General features: G+C 35.5%; 2 protein-coding genes across 2 annotated transcripts; one reads left to right on the plus strand and one right to left on the minus strand.

Moving 5' to 3' along the window:
• Positions 1-464: 464 nt before the first annotated feature.
• LOC132059276 (homeobox-DDT domain protein RLT3) lies at positions 465-12,397 on the minus strand. Its single transcript, XM_059451851.1, has 16 exons — positions 11,999-12,397; positions 9,792-9,850; positions 9,378-9,674; positions 9,200-9,256; positions 8,845-9,094; positions 8,497-8,597; positions 8,115-8,201; positions 7,864-7,995; positions 6,647-6,787; positions 5,823-5,945; positions 5,274-5,714; positions 4,334-4,750; positions 3,638-4,234; positions 2,203-2,307; positions 1,581-1,790; positions 465-998 (listed from the first exon to the last, which is right to left on the minus strand). Exons 1-15 carry the CDS (start codon positions 12,264-12,266, stop codon positions 1,599-1,601), a joined length of 3,267 nt encoding a protein of 1,088 aa, XP_059307834.1. The 5' UTR covers positions 12,267-12,397; the 3' UTR covers positions 465-998; positions 1,581-1,598.
• Positions 12,398-12,922: 525 nt separating this feature from the next.
• LOC132061084 (F-box/kelch-repeat protein At3g23880-like) lies at positions 12,923-17,397 on the plus strand. The gene is made up of 2 exons (XM_059453957.1): positions 12,923-12,960; positions 16,075-17,397. The coding sequence occupies exons 1-2, from the start codon at positions 12,923-12,925 to the stop codon at positions 17,096-17,098; spliced, it is 1,062 nt and encodes a 353-aa protein (XP_059309940.1). The 3' UTR covers positions 17,099-17,397.
• The last annotated feature ends 1,324 nt before the right edge of the window (positions 17,398-18,721 follow it).

Consider the following 18,721-nt stretch of genomic DNA (forward strand, 5'->3'; position numbering starts at 1 on the left):
AGTTCAAGAAACAAAATGAAAGTGAGTACAAGGATTCTATAATGTCTAACAGTGAGTTTGCATCTTCTAACCATTCTTCTTCACACCAAAAGTGGAATGAAAGCTCATCTTAGTTTTCTTAATAGAGACTGCTACTTTCTTCAAAACGTCTCACATTCCTTTCCTTCCATATAGACCACATATAGTGCAAGATTTGACGAACAACAGTAAAGCAGTAAATGATCTTGTATGGTGTGTCATTGAACGTAACAATTACAGTTGATGCGTTCAAGCAGCCAAATATAAATTAAGAATTGAAAGATAGCTCAGTAGAGAGCGTACATTAAAGAGAAGGGAGATAGAGAGAGTTTCAGTCCAACTAGAGTTAGCAGTAGTTGATTCAGTCATTCAGAGTCTGGCCTATGCCTGTTTGAGCAGCCTCAGTTAATCATGTCTTTCTTTGATAAGTGGGCTAAAAACCAAAGTGAATCTGAAACAGAGGCATCGAACAGCCCCATTAAATTTTATTTGCCGCCAAGAGAAACATGTATAACAGTTTTATCTTACAAGGAATGAGCCAATACAAGTGTCAAGAGTGAGTCCTAATACAGCAAAACAGCCAAAACTGGGTTGAAGAAGATCGAAGATGAGGAAGAGAACCTATCCTACTATGTACATTGAAGAAGCATTCATGTATCCTACGTATAGTGATGATAACAAAAATGGATGTCCAGAAGTAACATTGTACATTTGTTCTAACGTCAGCCTTTGGTTGTTGAACCGATTGCTGACTGCTTCATTTTCTGCTTTACTTTCCAAAAAAATCATAAAGCTTCCAGTTGCACTGTTGCACTTGTAGCAATAAGCAGCATGATTCCTTCAGGGATACTGATAGAATAACTCACTCTCCAAGTATCTGAAATTTTGCCATAAAGTAGTTTGATGGATCTGACTTTGACACAAACCATGTACTCCTTATCCTGTAACTAAATAAGATTGACCTGTTTGAAACAACCTACCTGAAATGTCAAAGAATATCAACAGATGTGTCTGACGAACCATGAAGATCGACCGTGTCAAATATTTAGCGGGAAATGGTCAAAGTAATTTTTGCCAGTCAGAAGATAAATATATGAACTACTTTCAGAAACAAAAGAGAGATGCATTACTTGTGCAGTTTCAAAAGAAGATAGACATACGACAAGCCTATGTGGGCATGACAGAAAGCATACCACATTGCCTAAGATTTCAATGATCTTAGCTCCTTTCATTTAATTACTTAGTTTTTATCCTTACCTCTTCAATTAGCTAGATTCAGCACACAGTAACAGTAGGAAATGCACATCACGTTGTACCAAATTTTAGCATAAATATGTTCAATCAGGTAAAACAAGCTACATACATAGTTACCCCAAGAAACACTATATGAAGCTTCCTCCCGACCCCCCCCCCCCCCAAAAACCCAAAATCCCCAAACACAATGGGAAATAAAGAATAAATGCGGAAACCATGCGCACAAAAATAGAAGGATTCCTGATTATGGGAGAAGAGTGCAACAACACAAAAAGTGGAAGGAACTTGATCAAAAGAAAGAATCATACCTTTAGACTTGTATATTGCTAATGAGCACTTCCCAAGTGGGGTCCGACCAAGGCATCCAACTTGACCAACCAAAATGCAACTGCAGATGAAGTTTGGGGCATGCTTGAAAAGCTTGCAATAATTTCTTCTGGGTCATAATTTGATCCCAAAGTATGACCAGAGTCACACAACCAGTCCTCGTTGATCGCAGTGACAAAATCAGCAAGAACCTACAATGTATTTCAAAATAAAAGTTCCCTTATGTGAGACCGATTATTAGGTCAAATTTCTACTAAAATAATGTCACACACAACATAGATCTAGCAGCAGTTGGAAAGGTTTTATTATAGACTCCACGGATCTATGCTTATTTTTGAGCTCTCCAAAATGCAACTCCTGAGAAATGGATCAGCAAGAACCTACAATGTATTTCAAAATAAAAGTTCCCTTATGTGAGACCGATTATTAGGTCAAATTTCTACTAAAATAATGTCACACACAACATAGATCTAGCAGCAGTTGGAAAGGTTTTATTATCGACTCTACGGATCTATGCTTATTTTCGAGCTCTCCAAAATGCAACTCCTGAGAAATGGAGACCAATTATCAAAAAGATACTGAAGGATGGGCAGCATTTGTCACCTGTAAAATCTCAGATAAAGTTGAGGCCCTGCGCAGTCTTTTGATCCAAAGATTGTGGGAAGATCTTCGCCAAGCACCAATTAGGGCATCTTCAGGCATTACTGACTGCAAAATTATGAATGACAAATACGCATATCAGATTGTTAATTGCAAAAACATAAGTTGGATCAATAATTGCACAGTACTTCATAGAACAAATAACTTTAAGACTATAAAGGTGCATATCAAGTGCTTTTAAGTCTATCTCCAATCTCATCTCAGCTATATGAAGCTTGTCTTGCTTTTTCTTTTTGCAATCAGTGGCGTTCAGGCCTGCTTGCACATACCTCAATTAATCCTCTTCCACTGGACAAATAGTCGATCCCACAGGTTGCCAAGGTAATCCTGCTTACCAAGGCTGGAGGGATGGGCTCACACCAAGTGTTATAATTGGGATTCAAATCTGAGATTTTGAGGTCATTATTCCCATGCTTCAACCACTACGCCATCCCCAAGAAGGACCTTATCTTGTTTTGGATTTAAGTATTCAAAAACTTCCCAAATTGCAGTAAGCAAGACATGGAAACTAGTTCATCTAGCTTCTATGTGGACAATTTGGATAGGAAGAAATAGGACCTTTTGAGGGGTGGAAGAAACTTCTGTACAAATCCTTTTCTTGTAATATTTTTTGATAAACTTGTTTCTTGAAAATTCTTCGTGCACCCATGAAGTCCATTCAGTATAAGATGAGTTGACGTTAGTTGTAGAGCACTATATCTTATTGTAGGTTCTCTATCTTTTGTATACCACGCTACAGTCTTATCTATCCCATCAGAGCAATATAATCGTAATTTTACCCAAAAGACATAAGAAAGGAATTCATGTCACTTCTCAAAGCACAATCCACTTTCCATGCCATCTGTGATTTTATTTCTAGCACCCTAACAAACTAAACTGCCATCACGTGTTTTTAAGCATCGTTGCAGCATCAAGCAATGGATGAACTGAACTTCATGTTAGCAACCTCATCATATACACGATATAAGTTACAAGGATGTGCAGGATAATGAGAGATGCCAAAAAAAAAAAAAAAATTTAAAGTCCTTATCAAGAAAATAAAAAGGGATTTAAACTTTTAAGCAGTTGAGAATGTGATGTTGTGTTGCAAATTTTGGCAACTGATGTTCAGACTAGCGTAGAACAGTCTATGCAAGCACCTGATAGAAACATGTCACTACTAAACTACAGGTGTGCAATAATTAGTCTCAAGAACATGAAGCACTGCAAGGATGTTTTTGACATAAAACAAGACACGCATACCACTCAAAATGACACAAGTTATTCGATAAAAGGTTCTGTTTATATAGGGCACTTTATATTCTTAAACACTTTTAAAATGAATATCAAAATTAAGACATACAACACTAGCTGTAAACGCATTAGAATGAGTGTTCACCTCAATTGCATATATTGCAGCTTTAAGTGACTGCAATTCTGATGGGAGAATTTTATGCTTTGTGCAGTTATCAGGGTCTAGGTTCTGCCTACAAGTTGCAGTATGAATGGCATATCTTTCTTCAAGATCAAAATCAAGCTCGAACGTGGTGTGGCAAATCTTACAGTGCTTCTCATCCCTCCAATATAGATCATGACACTGTTCACACCTTGCAAGTGAATCAAGATAAGACCTTTTCCCACGTTTCACAGCGGCAAGATTACAATAGAATGATTTCCACATCCATGAGTCAAAAGCTTGAGCAATATTCCATTTGTCTTGCTGACGTTCTCTTTTCCGCCCTGCAGACACCTTCGAACCAGTAGAACCATTGTGCACTTCAACAAGGCCTAAGTTGTCCACATCAGAAATTGCAGATGATGAACTATCTTCCCTAGAAAAAGTCCTTCCACATTGAGGTGATTGCCTATCTCCTGAATCATTCAGCATATTTGACATTGCTCGGCATAGGAAGGTTTCCCGTTTTTCTAGAGATGCAACTAAGAGAGCCTCTCGTGTACCTCTACGGTCCAAGGCAGCCAACAAAGAGCATAAAGACTGCAACCAGATAAAATACACAGGAAAAAGTTCATTTCTTGGAAGTTGTTGCATGCTACAAATATAAGAAATAGAAGTACCAAAATGATACTAAAGTACCTCTTCAGTATCAATCACCTCCCAGTGACCATCTTCAGAAGATTCAAAATAAATCCTCCTGTGCCCAGGATCGAGTTCATTGCAAGGGCCCAAGAAAATCCAGTATCTATTGTACCTACGGTCAGAGCCGAGGAAGATAGACTGCATAGGATGCAAATCATCCCCAGCTTCCAGTTCTTTGGTATTCTTTGCAGTGCTAGGTGACTTATTTTTCTTACAGATTTTTGACATTGACACTGAAGAATCAACAGGCTGAAACTCCAATGACCCTGTTGGATCTTGATTACTAAGATATCCACTATGACTTTGTGTTTGCCCAGCCAAGTAGGATGATTTTGCTGATGACCTCTTTATTTTTCCACCTGATGCATGATGAATCGTTGCAGGAGCACATTCTACAGTGGATGGCATCGGATCCTGCAGACAGAACTTGTCTTAAAATGCAGAAAAAGAAGCTGATCTGACATACAAATGCACTTCTTTATCTTCATATGTCAGTGCCACTAGGAATGGTGGTACTCATACAATATAGCAACATCTTGTTTTTATCAGTACTCAGAATATAGCAATATCTGAAAAGTGCAGTGATAACCAACAAAGAGACAAACAGGTACAGCCTATTAACTGAAAAAAATGTTGCACGGACTCTCCAAAAATGTTGTCGCACCCATATCGGATCCTCCAAAAACCACAAGTCTCCGTTTTGAAGAGGCCGAACAACATAGCTAGGAATATACAATTTTCCACAGTATGAAAGGGCAGCCTTGACAAATTAGTTAGCATGCTCGGCCGTCAGTAAAATGAATATAATGTGTTAAAACGAAAATTTTAGAACAGTAAAAAGAGACATGCAGATTGGAAGGCAGAAGAGTTTGAGGGCATGATAACCAAGAGGAAAGAGTTCCTTTTAAGGACCTAATGGACTCATTGAATTTTGTACCTTTTCAGAGATGCTGGATGCAGCAGTAAGAAGATCAACCAATGCCGCCAAGGCATTCAGCTTCTCTCCAATGCCAAGATCTGAATATTCACCTTCCATCAGCCCCAACAACCATGCTTCTCCTGAGTAACTTTCATCAATTTCAGTATTTACAATTGATAAACTGTTCCTATTTTCTAACTGATATCTCCGTCCAGATTCAGCTGGAACTAATTCACGGGATTCACAATCAGAATAATCTCTGATGTATCCACTAATAACCTCTGCGTCATCTCCTTCGGAATCTGAGAAAGAAATTTCAGATTCCTGTGAAGAAGGATTAATACGTAGACGGTACCCTGAAGATGAAATCTTTTCGAACAGTGTAATGTCACTAGAAAGGGTTGAGCTTATTAAATCTTCTAGCTGAATGGTTGTTGCTGCCAGATTCAACTCAACAATCTTCAAAACAAAAAGAAAAGATTCATTGACCAAAGTATTTGATGATGTAGAGGCAGTGACAAAGTACAGTAATACTAATAGTAAGGACCGGAATTCACATCCACTTACAGATTGAAGTTTTGCCAGCTCATGAACTTTCATTCCATCAGTTCCTTTAATTAGCAGAATGCTAAAAAGTTCACCCTTCAGTGTACCCCGGGCTAACCCATACTTAGCCATCAAACTAACTTCCTAAGAAACAAGAAAACGAAAGAAAATGAGATTCACGGAGTAACATCATTAAAAGACCCTTCAGTGTACCACGGGCTACCGAATACTAGTACTAGTTTACTACAATCTGCATATGCAATAAGAGAAAGGTAAAAGAAGGATAATATGAGGAGTTGCAACATACTAGCACCTACATAGAAGCATCTTGTTGGAAAGCAAGTCTTGTTTACAAATAAAGGGAAAATGGGAAGAGAAACCTTTTTTCAAAAAAGAATAGTACATTTGAAAAACTTTCTAATTATCACCATTTCTCACCTCCCCCTTCGGGATTGGAAAATGTAATTGTTCCCCCTCAGTTACACCCAATTCCATGTTGACTAAGTAATTAATTGCTAGACAAACAGGCTAAATCAGCGTCATTACACCTAATTACATCCAAATCCAATTCCAAGATGTCCTTCCAAACAAACCTTAAGATGTATTTGTAGGGTGCCTTCTGGAGAGAGTTGAATTAGATAAGTGTTACAGTACTTGTCCACTTCACTAATCAGTGAAGAAGACTCAAATTCCCAACAAATTATTTCTTACAATGAAATATGACCACTCACAGAACAAAAGGCCTTTAAATATCCAGCAACAAAAACATTAGAATATAACTTATAGCCACTGACATATCAAAGATGCAAGAATACGTATAAATCAGTAGCCAGAAACTGCAGTACCTTGCTGAGAGCCTCCCCAGATACTCTACCGCGTTTGGACCCAAAACCAGCAGCAACCAGAACTTGCCGTAGTATCTCTGTCCATGTTAAGGCATTGAGTGAACTAATCCACAGTTTCAGACTAAATTCTTCATGTTCAATCTGTCAAAATAAGATGAATGTTTCCTCTTTTAGAATAGCAAACTTTAATGGGCAAGAAGATTTTAAAGAAAAACAGTAACAAAGGAAAGTTTATCTGCAGAATAGACGAGCATATAAATAATCAAACAGCATATTATCCTCTCAAGGGAAAGAGACTAGCAACCAATTACATCCCTTCATACCAAGAGTCAATCATCTCACGACACTAGTGTTACCATTGTGAATGTGGAAGAAAAGCATCCATCGAATGCTAGAGGAAGGGAGCATGTAGAACATGCCAACATTGTTAGCTGACACAACATAGAAGCAGATAACCTACTTTAATATGCTGAAAATACCACTTTTGGTGATAGAATTTTGGGACGTCCAGGGGTTTGTGGCACTACGTGATTATTATAGGACTTTTCTGTACTCAACTCTCCATAGAAAATATTAGGACTTTTCTGGTACTCAATTATACAAGCCAAACTTGGTATTCAGTGTTTTCCGATAAGCACATTGCAGTAGTAGGCTAGTAGGATACTTTGGAAAAGCAAAGGCTACTCGTACATGTGATCCTCCTAGTTAACACAAGGAAATAAGACCCATATCAAACTCTGAGAATTCTCTATAACTCCGTTCTTCTTCGTTCCAACAAAAAAGATGTATCCTTTTAGCAAGGATTTCTTTCTTCTTTCTTCTAATTCTAATATGCTCCAGGATATTTTGTACAAACTACAGGGTTAGGGATGTTCATCAGGGAATAACTCAGCACAAATTGTGGGATGACTGATGACAAGGTCAAGTTCTCTTTTGTTCCATTTCCGCGTAATTTAGATTCCTTCCCCTTTCATTTCCTGAAGCATCATTGTTTCTCTCCCTTCTCTTCTCTTTCTTAAATTGTCCTACCATAGTAATGGAACCTCCTTTGTAGCAAAGTAACAATAATGAAATAAATTAGACCTAGCCGAGTAGCAAAAACATAAAAATCGCAGTACATAAATTGTCTCGCATCTGCTTCTTAAAGACTCAAACCTATGCTAAAATATGCAAAAGCCCATTGAAGTGACAATGGATCTGAATGCATTTAGACTCACTGAGTGAACCAATCCCAAGAAATTGCAACTTTTGCTTGCTTGATGAATGAATCCACTATCAAGCTGAATTTCAACATCTGCCAGAAGAAGCCTGAGAAGGGCCAAATGCACTTGTCCAAGGAGCAAGGAATCCTGAACAACAAGAAACAAATCAAAACTGGAAACTGATCGAGATCTAATCACCATCTTTAAAAGCAGCTATCAGGTCTCAAAAGAGAATGATCGAGAGTAACTAGTACAGCTGAACTTACTTTTTCATGAAATGCTTGCGCAAACTCATCAACTGTGAAGGAACAGATATCAATTCTTGCAGCATAAGTACAGATAAAGTGGAAGATCTGCAAAACAAACTGCATATTAGCCATATGTTTTTTAATATAAGAAAACGAAATAGGAAAAAAAGTGAGCGTATGTTAAGAAAAGCATCTAAATGCAAAATGCTTCACCATTTTTACAGATCATCTTTGTGCAAATTTATTGAAAACAAAAGCCATAGAACACTACATCCTCTTAACAAACAGAACGTTAACAGTAAGGTATACCACTAACCATGACAATCCAATATCATGTTTTCTATTTGTATTAGCACCATCAGACTCAGGCACTCAGCAAAGAATATTATTTCCCAAGTACCTTGAAAAGTTTCTTGACAAGCTCTGGAGAGGAATCCCATGGTCGCATATAGAGAGGCAGCTTCATTATTACTGAATCTGGAGGAAACTTTGGCAGTAAACCTAAAGCATTAAAGGCATTTTGTTAGACATAAATCGTAAATCTGTATACTTCAAGCCAAATAGATGATTGGTGTATCGTGTAATATAACTTGGTCATCTATGACTAGCAATTAGACCGTATAAGTAAGGTTAAGAGAAGAAAAAGAAAAAACAGCTAACAAAACAGAGAAATAGAGGATAGAACAAACAGGAAGCAATTAACTAACATTTGCAAGAGGATAGAAAAAAATAGGGGATCTTATAAAACCTTTGCAAAGTGAACAGCCACGAAGACCATTGCCCGCGAAGTGTGTACAGCATGTCAATGAGTTAGGTCCTGCCTCCAACTCCATTAACTCAAGTTCCTCATCATCCGCTAGTGACCCCTGCTGAGTAAACTCTTCTTGGTATTTTCTTTTTTTGATAGGTAACCCTTCTTGGCACTTTCTCCTTTCCAGCGCAAGTTCACATTTTTCCTTACGAGGTGGCTTCTGCTTTTCGATCCTTTTATTCACTGCCTACAATTATGAAATGCCAAACTAAAATCACTCCAGCCACTAAATATCAAATAAACACTTCAACCACTAATAGTAGTAGCTTTTCAACATTAGCCAGAATTTTACCTTTCTGCATTTCACGCCAACCTTTTTCTTATCCTGCAATTTCTTTTCTATTTTTCTCTGCAGACAGAAGATCAGATAGCAATTACCAACCTTCGCAAAGAATCAGAAAGGGAACTTGGTAGACATACATGTACTACAAATTGCTACATAATATCAAAGGCATGGGATGAGGCTCAACCAAAATAGACTGTCGCTGCAGCAACTTCTTCTTTCTCTCTTTAGCACTCTCTCCAAAATCAACACCAGTGGGGGTGTCTCCGGCGTGAGGATTTGTTGCCCGCCAAACTGTCATCAAACCCTTCCCGGTACCGTGCTTTCTAACACTAGCACTCTTCTCGGTCATTAATCCTTTCCCAGTGCCGTATTTTTTCACCGAAGTGTCTTTTGTTATTAGACCTTTCCCAGTACCATGCTTTTTCACAGGAGGGGTACTTTCACATGAAGCTCGGCAATGCGTGGTGGCAGGCGCAGAGACCTGGTGAGGAAAAAAGTAAAATACAAAGAGAAAATATTAATAAACTGAAAAGAACTAAGTGTTGATAATGAGCAATTAGAGATTGTGAAGATTTTTCCCGGAACCTATCTTGCGTACCTTTCTCCTCTTAATTGCTGCTTGGTTTTCTTCTCTAGCATGACTAGAAATTCTGGAACCTGATTGTGGAAGAACAAGATTTAGCACAGCAAACATACAGAAGGAAGTAACGACATTAACCAGCCATAGAAACAAACAAAAGAGGAAGATGTAATAGCATTCTTTGACATTTCACTTTTCAATAATGACAAGTGGCTACAATCTAATCCTTCCTACTCTATTTATTACAACTAGAATCATCTTTTCATGTATAGACTTCAAGATTTGATTCCTTTTATCCCTCTTCTATCTACGTGCATAGCAAGGCTAGCCATTCAAGAGCATCAATTACCTAGCAATGTCATCTATCAGCAACATTTTGAATATTTGAGTCAAATGCTCAAAGGCTGATATATATTGAGGAGCAGCCCCACTTCTCTTTTGTCCGGGCTTTATTTTTCTTCGGATCTTCGGATATATCAAAGATCATTTTATTTAGATCATTTTATTTATTTCTTTTACATATATGAATAAATCAAAATATCGTTCATTGATAACACGCCAAGGCACCATCCTCCATAGCTTCTTTTTCTTCTTTTCAGCTGCCCCTTAGCTCCATCCTGATATAATTTTCGCTATTGTCCTAGACCAACCCTTTGGATATTGAAGGTTGTAAACTATCAGGGCCCAAAGTTCCAACGCAACCAAAAAACAAAACCTCATGCTTTTGCCACATGCAAAACGGACTCACCACTATAATCCTCTCTTTTTAAGATTGTTTACCATTAGTATAGCTCCCCAAGCGGCACACCAGACAAAAGAATACAGAGAACCTACTGTGGATATACAGTAGGGTATACATCACCTACCTGACAAATTTCATTGTGTCTATTCATTTCTACAGTGTGTGTGTATAAAAATCTATACTAAGTCTGAACCCATAGTCAAAAGCAGGGGCGGAGCTAGGGGGCGCAAAGGGGTTAAAAAAATTACACTGTATATATTAAATAATTTTTTATGTATATATAGAAGAAGTTGAATTCTCTAGGCTTCAACGTGTGTTTACTTCTTTATATTTTAAATCCCCTTAGTGAAAATCCTACTGGTCAAAAGAAGTTGTAGTGTCAGTGGTAATGCGAACCCACAAACTCAATTGCCTATAACACAGACTTCATTCACGTCCCTAACCATAGAGCATCACTTCTAACCAGAACTAGAAATGGAACACGACCATATACAGAACTATCACCTACACAATCAACCCAAAACCACTTCGCTTTCCCAAAATTCGAGAAATTTTTAAAAATATACAGTCCATCGTAAAATATTACGCCACGTAGCCCAATATACAATATTATACAACATTATACTTGAGGGGAAAGCATTACACATAATGTATCAACCTTGTACAAAAGTATATAATAGTACTCCCTTTGTCCTAATTTATGTGGCACAGTACCGATTTCGAGAGTCAAACCTGTTTAGTTAGAATGTGAATTCGGACATGGAATCTTTAAGTTTTTAGAAAAAAAAATTACATATTCGGAAACTAAGTAAACAGTACTCTAAGTCACAATAATTTACAATTCAAAATATTTAAACTGACATATGAAAAAAGTACAGGTCAAAGAAAAAATTGTTTGAATCTCGAAACCCGAAAGGTGCCACATAAATTGGGACGGAAGGGTTTTTTGATCAAGAAGAATTTACAGTACAAGAATGTAGTCAAGCTAGAAGTGACTGGTATCATACCATAAGTATTCATCAACCAAAATTAATCCAAGCTTTGTCAAATTTAAATATTGGCAACAGGGAAAAAGAGGGAAATCTACAATGATGGACGGATGGGTTATATAGGTCCTTGTACACAAATATGGGCTATAACCGGGTAACAAACTCAAAATATAGGCTACATGGAGTAAATATTTTCTCCCGGTAGACATAGAGCGTAATTTTCCCAAAATTCACTCAAAATATGAAATCGAAGAAAATTTACCTTTGTTACTTATCTGAACTATCACCATCTACGTATTATAAAACACACCTCAACTATCAGTTTTTCCCTTTTCCTACCTGAAGACCCTAAACCCTTTCAGGTAGGAAAAGAGAACAACTAATAATTGACGTATGTTACTAATTGAGGTCAAAAACTCGCGAAAAAACGATAATTCATGTGTGTGTTTTTGACAATAAACTCAAATAAATGTAATTCATTGAAGAAAATTTACCTTTCTTACTGGGAGTAAAAGGATTTTCTGGAAGAGAATCAAATTCAGCACCAAGTATAGGACCATCCTTTCTGAAAATTTTAGTGAAAATATAATCAGGTGAATATAAACCCTCTTGTAACCTTAGTCTATAATCATCTTCATTCAAAAACTGTTGTTGTTGCTGCTTCTTTTTTTTACTATTCTTCTTCTTTTTACTTTTACTACTGCAATTCACTGTTTTCTCAATTTGGCTGGAATTCTGATTTTGCTTCTTCTTTGCTGCCATAGTTGTTTATTTTTAAGCTTAATTAGTAGCCATTAATGAAGAAGTAGAGATAAGACCGTGTTTGGAGAGTTTTTTTTTGTGAAAATGGAAGATGGAGAAGATGATGGACAGGGGTTTAACAAATGTAGGGTTTTGGGTTTAATTGTGAGGATATTTTTTATTTCCATTCATTTTTCATTTTATTTACGAAATTGCCATTACTATGTCATTTTACCATAATGCCCTTGGGATATTTTACTATTCTTTCTTATTATCACTCTACTCTCTTCGTAAAAAGAGTTGCTCATTTAAATATTCGTACATCTTTTTAAAATACTAACTCTTAGGCAAATATTAATAATTTGACTAAAATATTTTTAATTAAATCGTTATTGCATATTGAGATTTGATCGCTTAACACTTAATCTGAAAAAATAATGTTAATTATTTTTTATTTTGAAAGTGGACACCTTTTTTTAACCAAAAATAAAAGTTAAGTGGACATTATTTTTGAACGGAGGATTATGTAAATCACTGATTTCTCAATTTCTCTACTCTTCATAGAATTCTGATTTTGCTTCTTTTTGGCTGCCATAGTTGTTTATTTTTAAGCTTAATTAGTAGCCATTAATGAAGAAGCAGAGATATGACCATGTTTGGGAGTTTTTTTAATGAAAATGGAAGATGGAGAAAATGACAAGGGGTTTAACAAAATGTAGGGTTTGGGGTTTAATGCTTTTAGGACATTTTTCTATTTACACTTTTTTTTAGCTCTTCTTTTTTTTTTTTTTTTGGAGTTTCAATTAAAATATCCTTTTGGGAACCGGGGTGAGTAATGAACCACATTTCGACCGAATCGGTTTAACACGTCACTCCGGTTTGAGAAGAAAATATAAATGGACCCTTATATTTTGGGTAAGTTCAAAGTAGTCCCTTAAATGCAATTTTGAGCAGTTTAAGTTATAAATTTGTCAAGAGTGAAACTTTTGGTCTCCATTAAATGTTTAACAAACTTACACTTCATTTATCTTATTATATGTTCTTATTACTGCCTATTATTTATTATTGATGTCTTTGCACCTTCTCTTGAGCTGAAGACCTCCATTACATTCTATACTCGGTATGTTGTTGTCGTTGTTATATTTGGTTGGAGCTGTGTCAAAAAAGTTAGTGAGAACTGGGGGCAGTACGTGGGTTTGAACCCCCCCCCTTTGATAAAAAAAATTTATTGTATATACAAGGTTTAAATATTCTTATGCATATATAGTACATGTTATTCTCTTGACTTCTTCATGTGTACATTTTTTATATTTTGAACCTCTTTAGTGAAAATCATTGCTCCGCCACTGGTGAGAACTCACATTTGGAGGTGTAGTTTTTAAAATTTATGTTATTCTTTGTCTAATATCATAGTTTAGTACAAATTTTGCTATTTTTGCACTATTTTAATCTTGGAGACCAGACATCATCACCTTGATCTATTACTGACTATTTATGTTCCTTCAATATCTAGGAATTTGATTTCTTTTTCAAAAGTTGAAGTTTTTGGATTTGATTTTAAATTTGGACATGGATTGTTTCAACTTATATAAAAACGATTTTTTATGGTTCTGGTATTCTTATTGATAGTTTATATAAATTGCTCTTACCGTTAATAGTTTGGTCCAAAAATACTCCTATTGTTACTTAATCGGGTCAAAAATGTCCCTTTTCCTAATAAATATGTTGTCCCTTTTCTTTTTAATCACATTCTTTTCCTAATAAAAATATTATTTTTAAAGTGTTTTTTTCTTTGAAATTGCTTTAACTAATAAAAGATTGCGAAGTAACTATTTTTTTCTTCTTAATCTCGTTTTATCAATTAAAATAGAATAATCTCATGTACTTTTTTAACTGTTACATATAAAAGATCATAGTAATTCCATTATTACTTTTTATTTAAATAACGATAAAATTCTCTTTTCTAACAAAATAGAAAATATTTTTATTTTTTAATCTTTTCCGATGGTTGTGTGGGTTCGTTCCTATAAAATTCTTATAATTATTTCGGAAAAGGGTAAAAAATACCCTTAAACTATGCGAAATAGACTAAAAATGCCCTTAAACTACGCGAAATCGACTAAAAATGCCCTTAAACTACGTGAAATTGACAAAGAATGCCCTTCGTTTATAGTTTGGTCCAAAAATGCCCTTAAACTATGTGAAATTGAACAAAAATGCCCCTATTGTTACTTAATTGGGTCAAAAATATCAGTTTCATAATAAAGATATTATTTCTTTTCTTTTTAATCACATTTTTAATAAAAATATTGCTTTTAAAGAACCATTTTCTTGTTTATTACATTGATTCAAATCACAAAATATCTTTAAGATATCGTCGATGGAGTTATCGTTGAGTGTTTTCATTTTACTTTTAAAACCAAGGATTATGTCAGCAAATGCTATCCTACTTGAATTCGGAAAAAATTAAGAAATACAAATATTACCTATTTTATTAGGAAAAAGAAATTTTTTTTTTTGTTATATAAATGAAAACTAATGATAGAGTTACTATGACCTTATATATATGACCTGTATCTTATTAATTTAAAAAGTACATGGGTTGATTTTATTTTAATTGATAAAATGAGATTAAGAGAGTAAAAAAAAAAAAAAAAAAAAAAAAGATAACTTCCCATTTTTTATTAGTTAAAGAGATTTTTAGAGAAAAGAAACAAGAAAAGGGAATTTTGGACCTAATAAGTAATAATAGGGGCAATTTTTATTCAATTTCTCATAGTTTAAGGGCAACTATTAACGGAGGGCATTTTTGTTCAATTTTGCATAGTTTAAAGACCTTTTTGACCCTTTTTCCGTTTTTATTTCTTAATAATATTTTCCCTTTGACCATACGGAAAGGGCCTAAAATACCCTTGAACTATCAGATTTGGTGTAAAAATATTCTGAATCCACTTTTCTGCCCCCAAATACCCCCGACGTTAATGTTTGGACTCTAAAATGCCCTGATTTTTAACAAACCCATGTCATTCAATATGTGGCAGCCTCTCATTGGTTAACAATATAATTAACTTAAACTAGTTAATACTCCCCAAACATTTAACCCGATCCAACAGAAAAAGCACGCCCCAATTAAATCCCTATAACTGTAGGAAATCCCTAACAAACCAAATTAAAAAACCCTATAACCCATTTCATTACAAATCAACCTAGTCTCCTTCTTCCTATTCTTATAAGCACAGAAGAGGATGACGAAATTTTGACAAAAGAGAACGAAACAAACAACAATTGATGGAGGAAAACTAAAAGAAAGTTGGTTTCTTCTAAGAACCATAATAAGAAGAGGAAGAAGGAGACTAGGCTGATTTGTAATGAAATGGGTTATAGGATTTTTCAATTTGGTTTGTTAGGGGTTTCCTACTGTTAAATGGGGATTTAATTGGGGCGGGGCAGGCTTTTTCTGTTGGATCAGGTTAAACGGAAGGATTAATTAGTTTAAGTTAATTATATTGTTCATCAATCAGAGGCTGCCACGTAATAAATTATATGGGTCCGTTAAAAATAAGAACATTTTAGAGCCCAAACGTTAACGTTGGGGGTATTCAGGGGCTGAAAAGTGGATCCAGAATATTTTTACACCAAAATCTAATTGTTGTAACCGTTAGACCATATAAAGATACAACGAGGGTTTGTGTTTTTACCCGAACTTGGAGGTTTATACAACAAAGGGCAAAGATTTGCAGCTGGAGTTGTAATGGAATCCCAAAAATGGATCAAACCCACAAACCCTACTCATTTTCCATCAATTTCAATGATTCACGAACCATCACAGAAATCTTGTTAAATCTTGGCTTTCTTTAATCTCTAGCCCTAATTTTGCGAAGACCCATCCCTTATTATCCGCTAGTAACAAGAATTACTCCCACCATGGACTTATGTTTAGGGTTAATGATCCTAACCGCTATCTCAAGGACTGTTGTGTTAACGCTTTACTTTACGATTCTGTAACTGAGGCATTAGACGTAGATTATCCATGTACAACTCCTAATGATTATACTTGGATTGTGAGTTCTGTTAATGGATTGATTTGTCTTGTAAAAGAAGTTTACGACGACGAATTACATGAGTTGTTTCTGTGGAACCCATCAATTAGAAAGTATAAGAAATTGCCTAAGTATAGACTTAAAGTGAGTCGCGCTTACTCTATGGATGAAATTGAATATTTCAAATTTTGTTTTGTATATGATGAGTTACAAGATGATTACAAGGTAGTGGGTGTTTTTCCTATTCACGAAAATATGCGTCGTGTTGAGGTCAAAATATATAGTCTAAAGAGTGATTCTTGGAGATGTATTGATGACTATCAGGGTACGGATTTTTCGTATTATAATAATAACAAGGGTAAGCTTGTGAATGGGAAAATCCATTGGCTTGGGAGCTGGTGCAAGCTAATTATTTCTATTGATTTGGCTAATGAGAAATGGACAGAGATAGAGAAGCCAGGATGTGGTACTTCGGAGCTAGGAGTGTTTGGGAGTTGTCTTTCTGTGCTTAATTGCGAATACGCGTCGACTCGTGCAGATTTATGGGTTATGAAGGAGTATGGGGTAAAAGAATCTTGGACAAAAATGTTTACCACCAAATCTCCAGGTGATTCTATGTTATATATGTTTCATCCACCCATTATAACGTCAAATGAAGGTGAAATTTTGCTTAGGCATGGTTCACGTTTCACGAAATACAATCCAAAGGATGACTCGATCAGATATCTGGATGTTACTAACTTTGATCAATGTTATGAGGCAGAAATCTATGTTAAGAGCCTAATTTGTCCGCTTTCACAGAAGGGACCATGATGGCAACAAGAACGGAGGCTGAAATAACTCAGATGAAAACAATTTTAGTAATGATCTGTAAGAGTTGCACTCTATGTATTGTTCTTCAGTGCTGTTAAATTCTGTTTCATATTGCTTGGGGATCTTTTTTATCATTTTCCTTTTCTGCACTATTTTCAAGAAACGCTATGAAAGAGCAGTTATTTTGGTTGTGTTACTTGGTGTGTCGAACTTTAAACTCAATGGTACTGGGCGTTGTTGCTCTTTTAAGCAGTTTTTTTAAGGTGATGCTGTGTCTATAGATAAAGTAAGAATAGAGAGCACCAAAACATGGAAATTGTGGTGAAAGCTTAATAGGCAATGAGATGGAAACCAAGGAATTATTTAACGAAGTAGAAGCTCTATGATAGTATCTAGTTTTGGTTTTTTCCGTTGTAGCTAATAGTTGGCTGCTTATTCTATTCTGGACTGTTTGGTGTTTCCTTGCTGCTAATAGCTAACTTTGTATTTTTTTCTTCAGAGCTATTCTTCTACTTATTTGATCTTACAAAGGCTGAATCTATTTTCACTTTAGCAGTAACATTGATGTAAGCAATTATTCATTGCAAGGTTAAAGCATTTTAGGAAGCTAACTTTGCTGCTATAATCATTAGAGTTGGGTTGGGGTACCAAAGAACTATGGAAAAAGGATATCTTTGTTTGATAAGAGGGCCTTGTCTATTATAAAGTAGACTAGAAGTGTAGACTTTACACATTTTTGTTATTTTGAACAAGAATTTTTTCCATTATAGTTAATTCTTGTTATGTTCTAAATAGACACTCAAAACTCAAATTGTATCTATCATATGACCTTTTCCTGATAAATATTGTACATTTTATTCCAGCTCTATAAGTAGTCAAAGTAAAAGCAATCAGGTGCCCCGGCTATGTATCAATCTGTGAGAGTTCAAATCCTTGTTTAGTGCAACCCTAACTCTATTTGGTATGTTATCAACTATCAATAGTGCTATTTCAAAAACTTGACCTCACTGTAGCCAATCAATACAATTAAACGAATGAACAATAGCTAGTCCTTGTGAGAAAATAATGTGATGTTGTGCAGGCCATGATACCTTGAATGTATTTTGGTGGAACTATATGAAGTAAAAAAGAAAAAGAAGCAGAAATTAATGTGTGCATGTGCGAATTCTTGCAAGGGCATGGTTCCTATATATACGTCTTGAGATAGGATACTTGAATTGGTATTTTGAGACAGGATACTTGAGTTGGATCATGACATAAAAAAGGCATATGTGATGATGGACTAAAGCCTCCATTTGCTGCTCGTTCAAGGGTACTCGCACTTATTAAATAGTTAAAAACATGAAATATTATGCTGAGATGTATGTATGTTATAAAAAAAAAAAAAAAATAGAAATGGTCACTTATGTTTGGGTAGGTTCAAAGTTCCTTAAAATGCATTATTGAGCAGTTTTAACGTTTAAATTTGTCAAAAGTGAACATTTTGGTGTCCATCAAATATTTAACAAAATCTAACTGTTATATTTAGCTGGAATTGTGAAAAAGAAGTTAGTGAGAACCGAGGGCGGTACCAGGAGGGTATGAACCCCCTTCAATGAAAAATTACATTGTATATAAAAGGTT

The sequence above is a fragment of the Lycium ferocissimum genome, chromosome 6 (genome assembly GCF_029784015.1).
Source record: "Lycium ferocissimum isolate CSIRO_LF1 chromosome 6, AGI_CSIRO_Lferr_CH_V1, whole genome shotgun sequence".
Classification (NCBI taxonomy): domain Eukaryota; kingdom Viridiplantae; phylum Streptophyta; class Magnoliopsida; order Solanales; family Solanaceae; genus Lycium; species Lycium ferocissimum.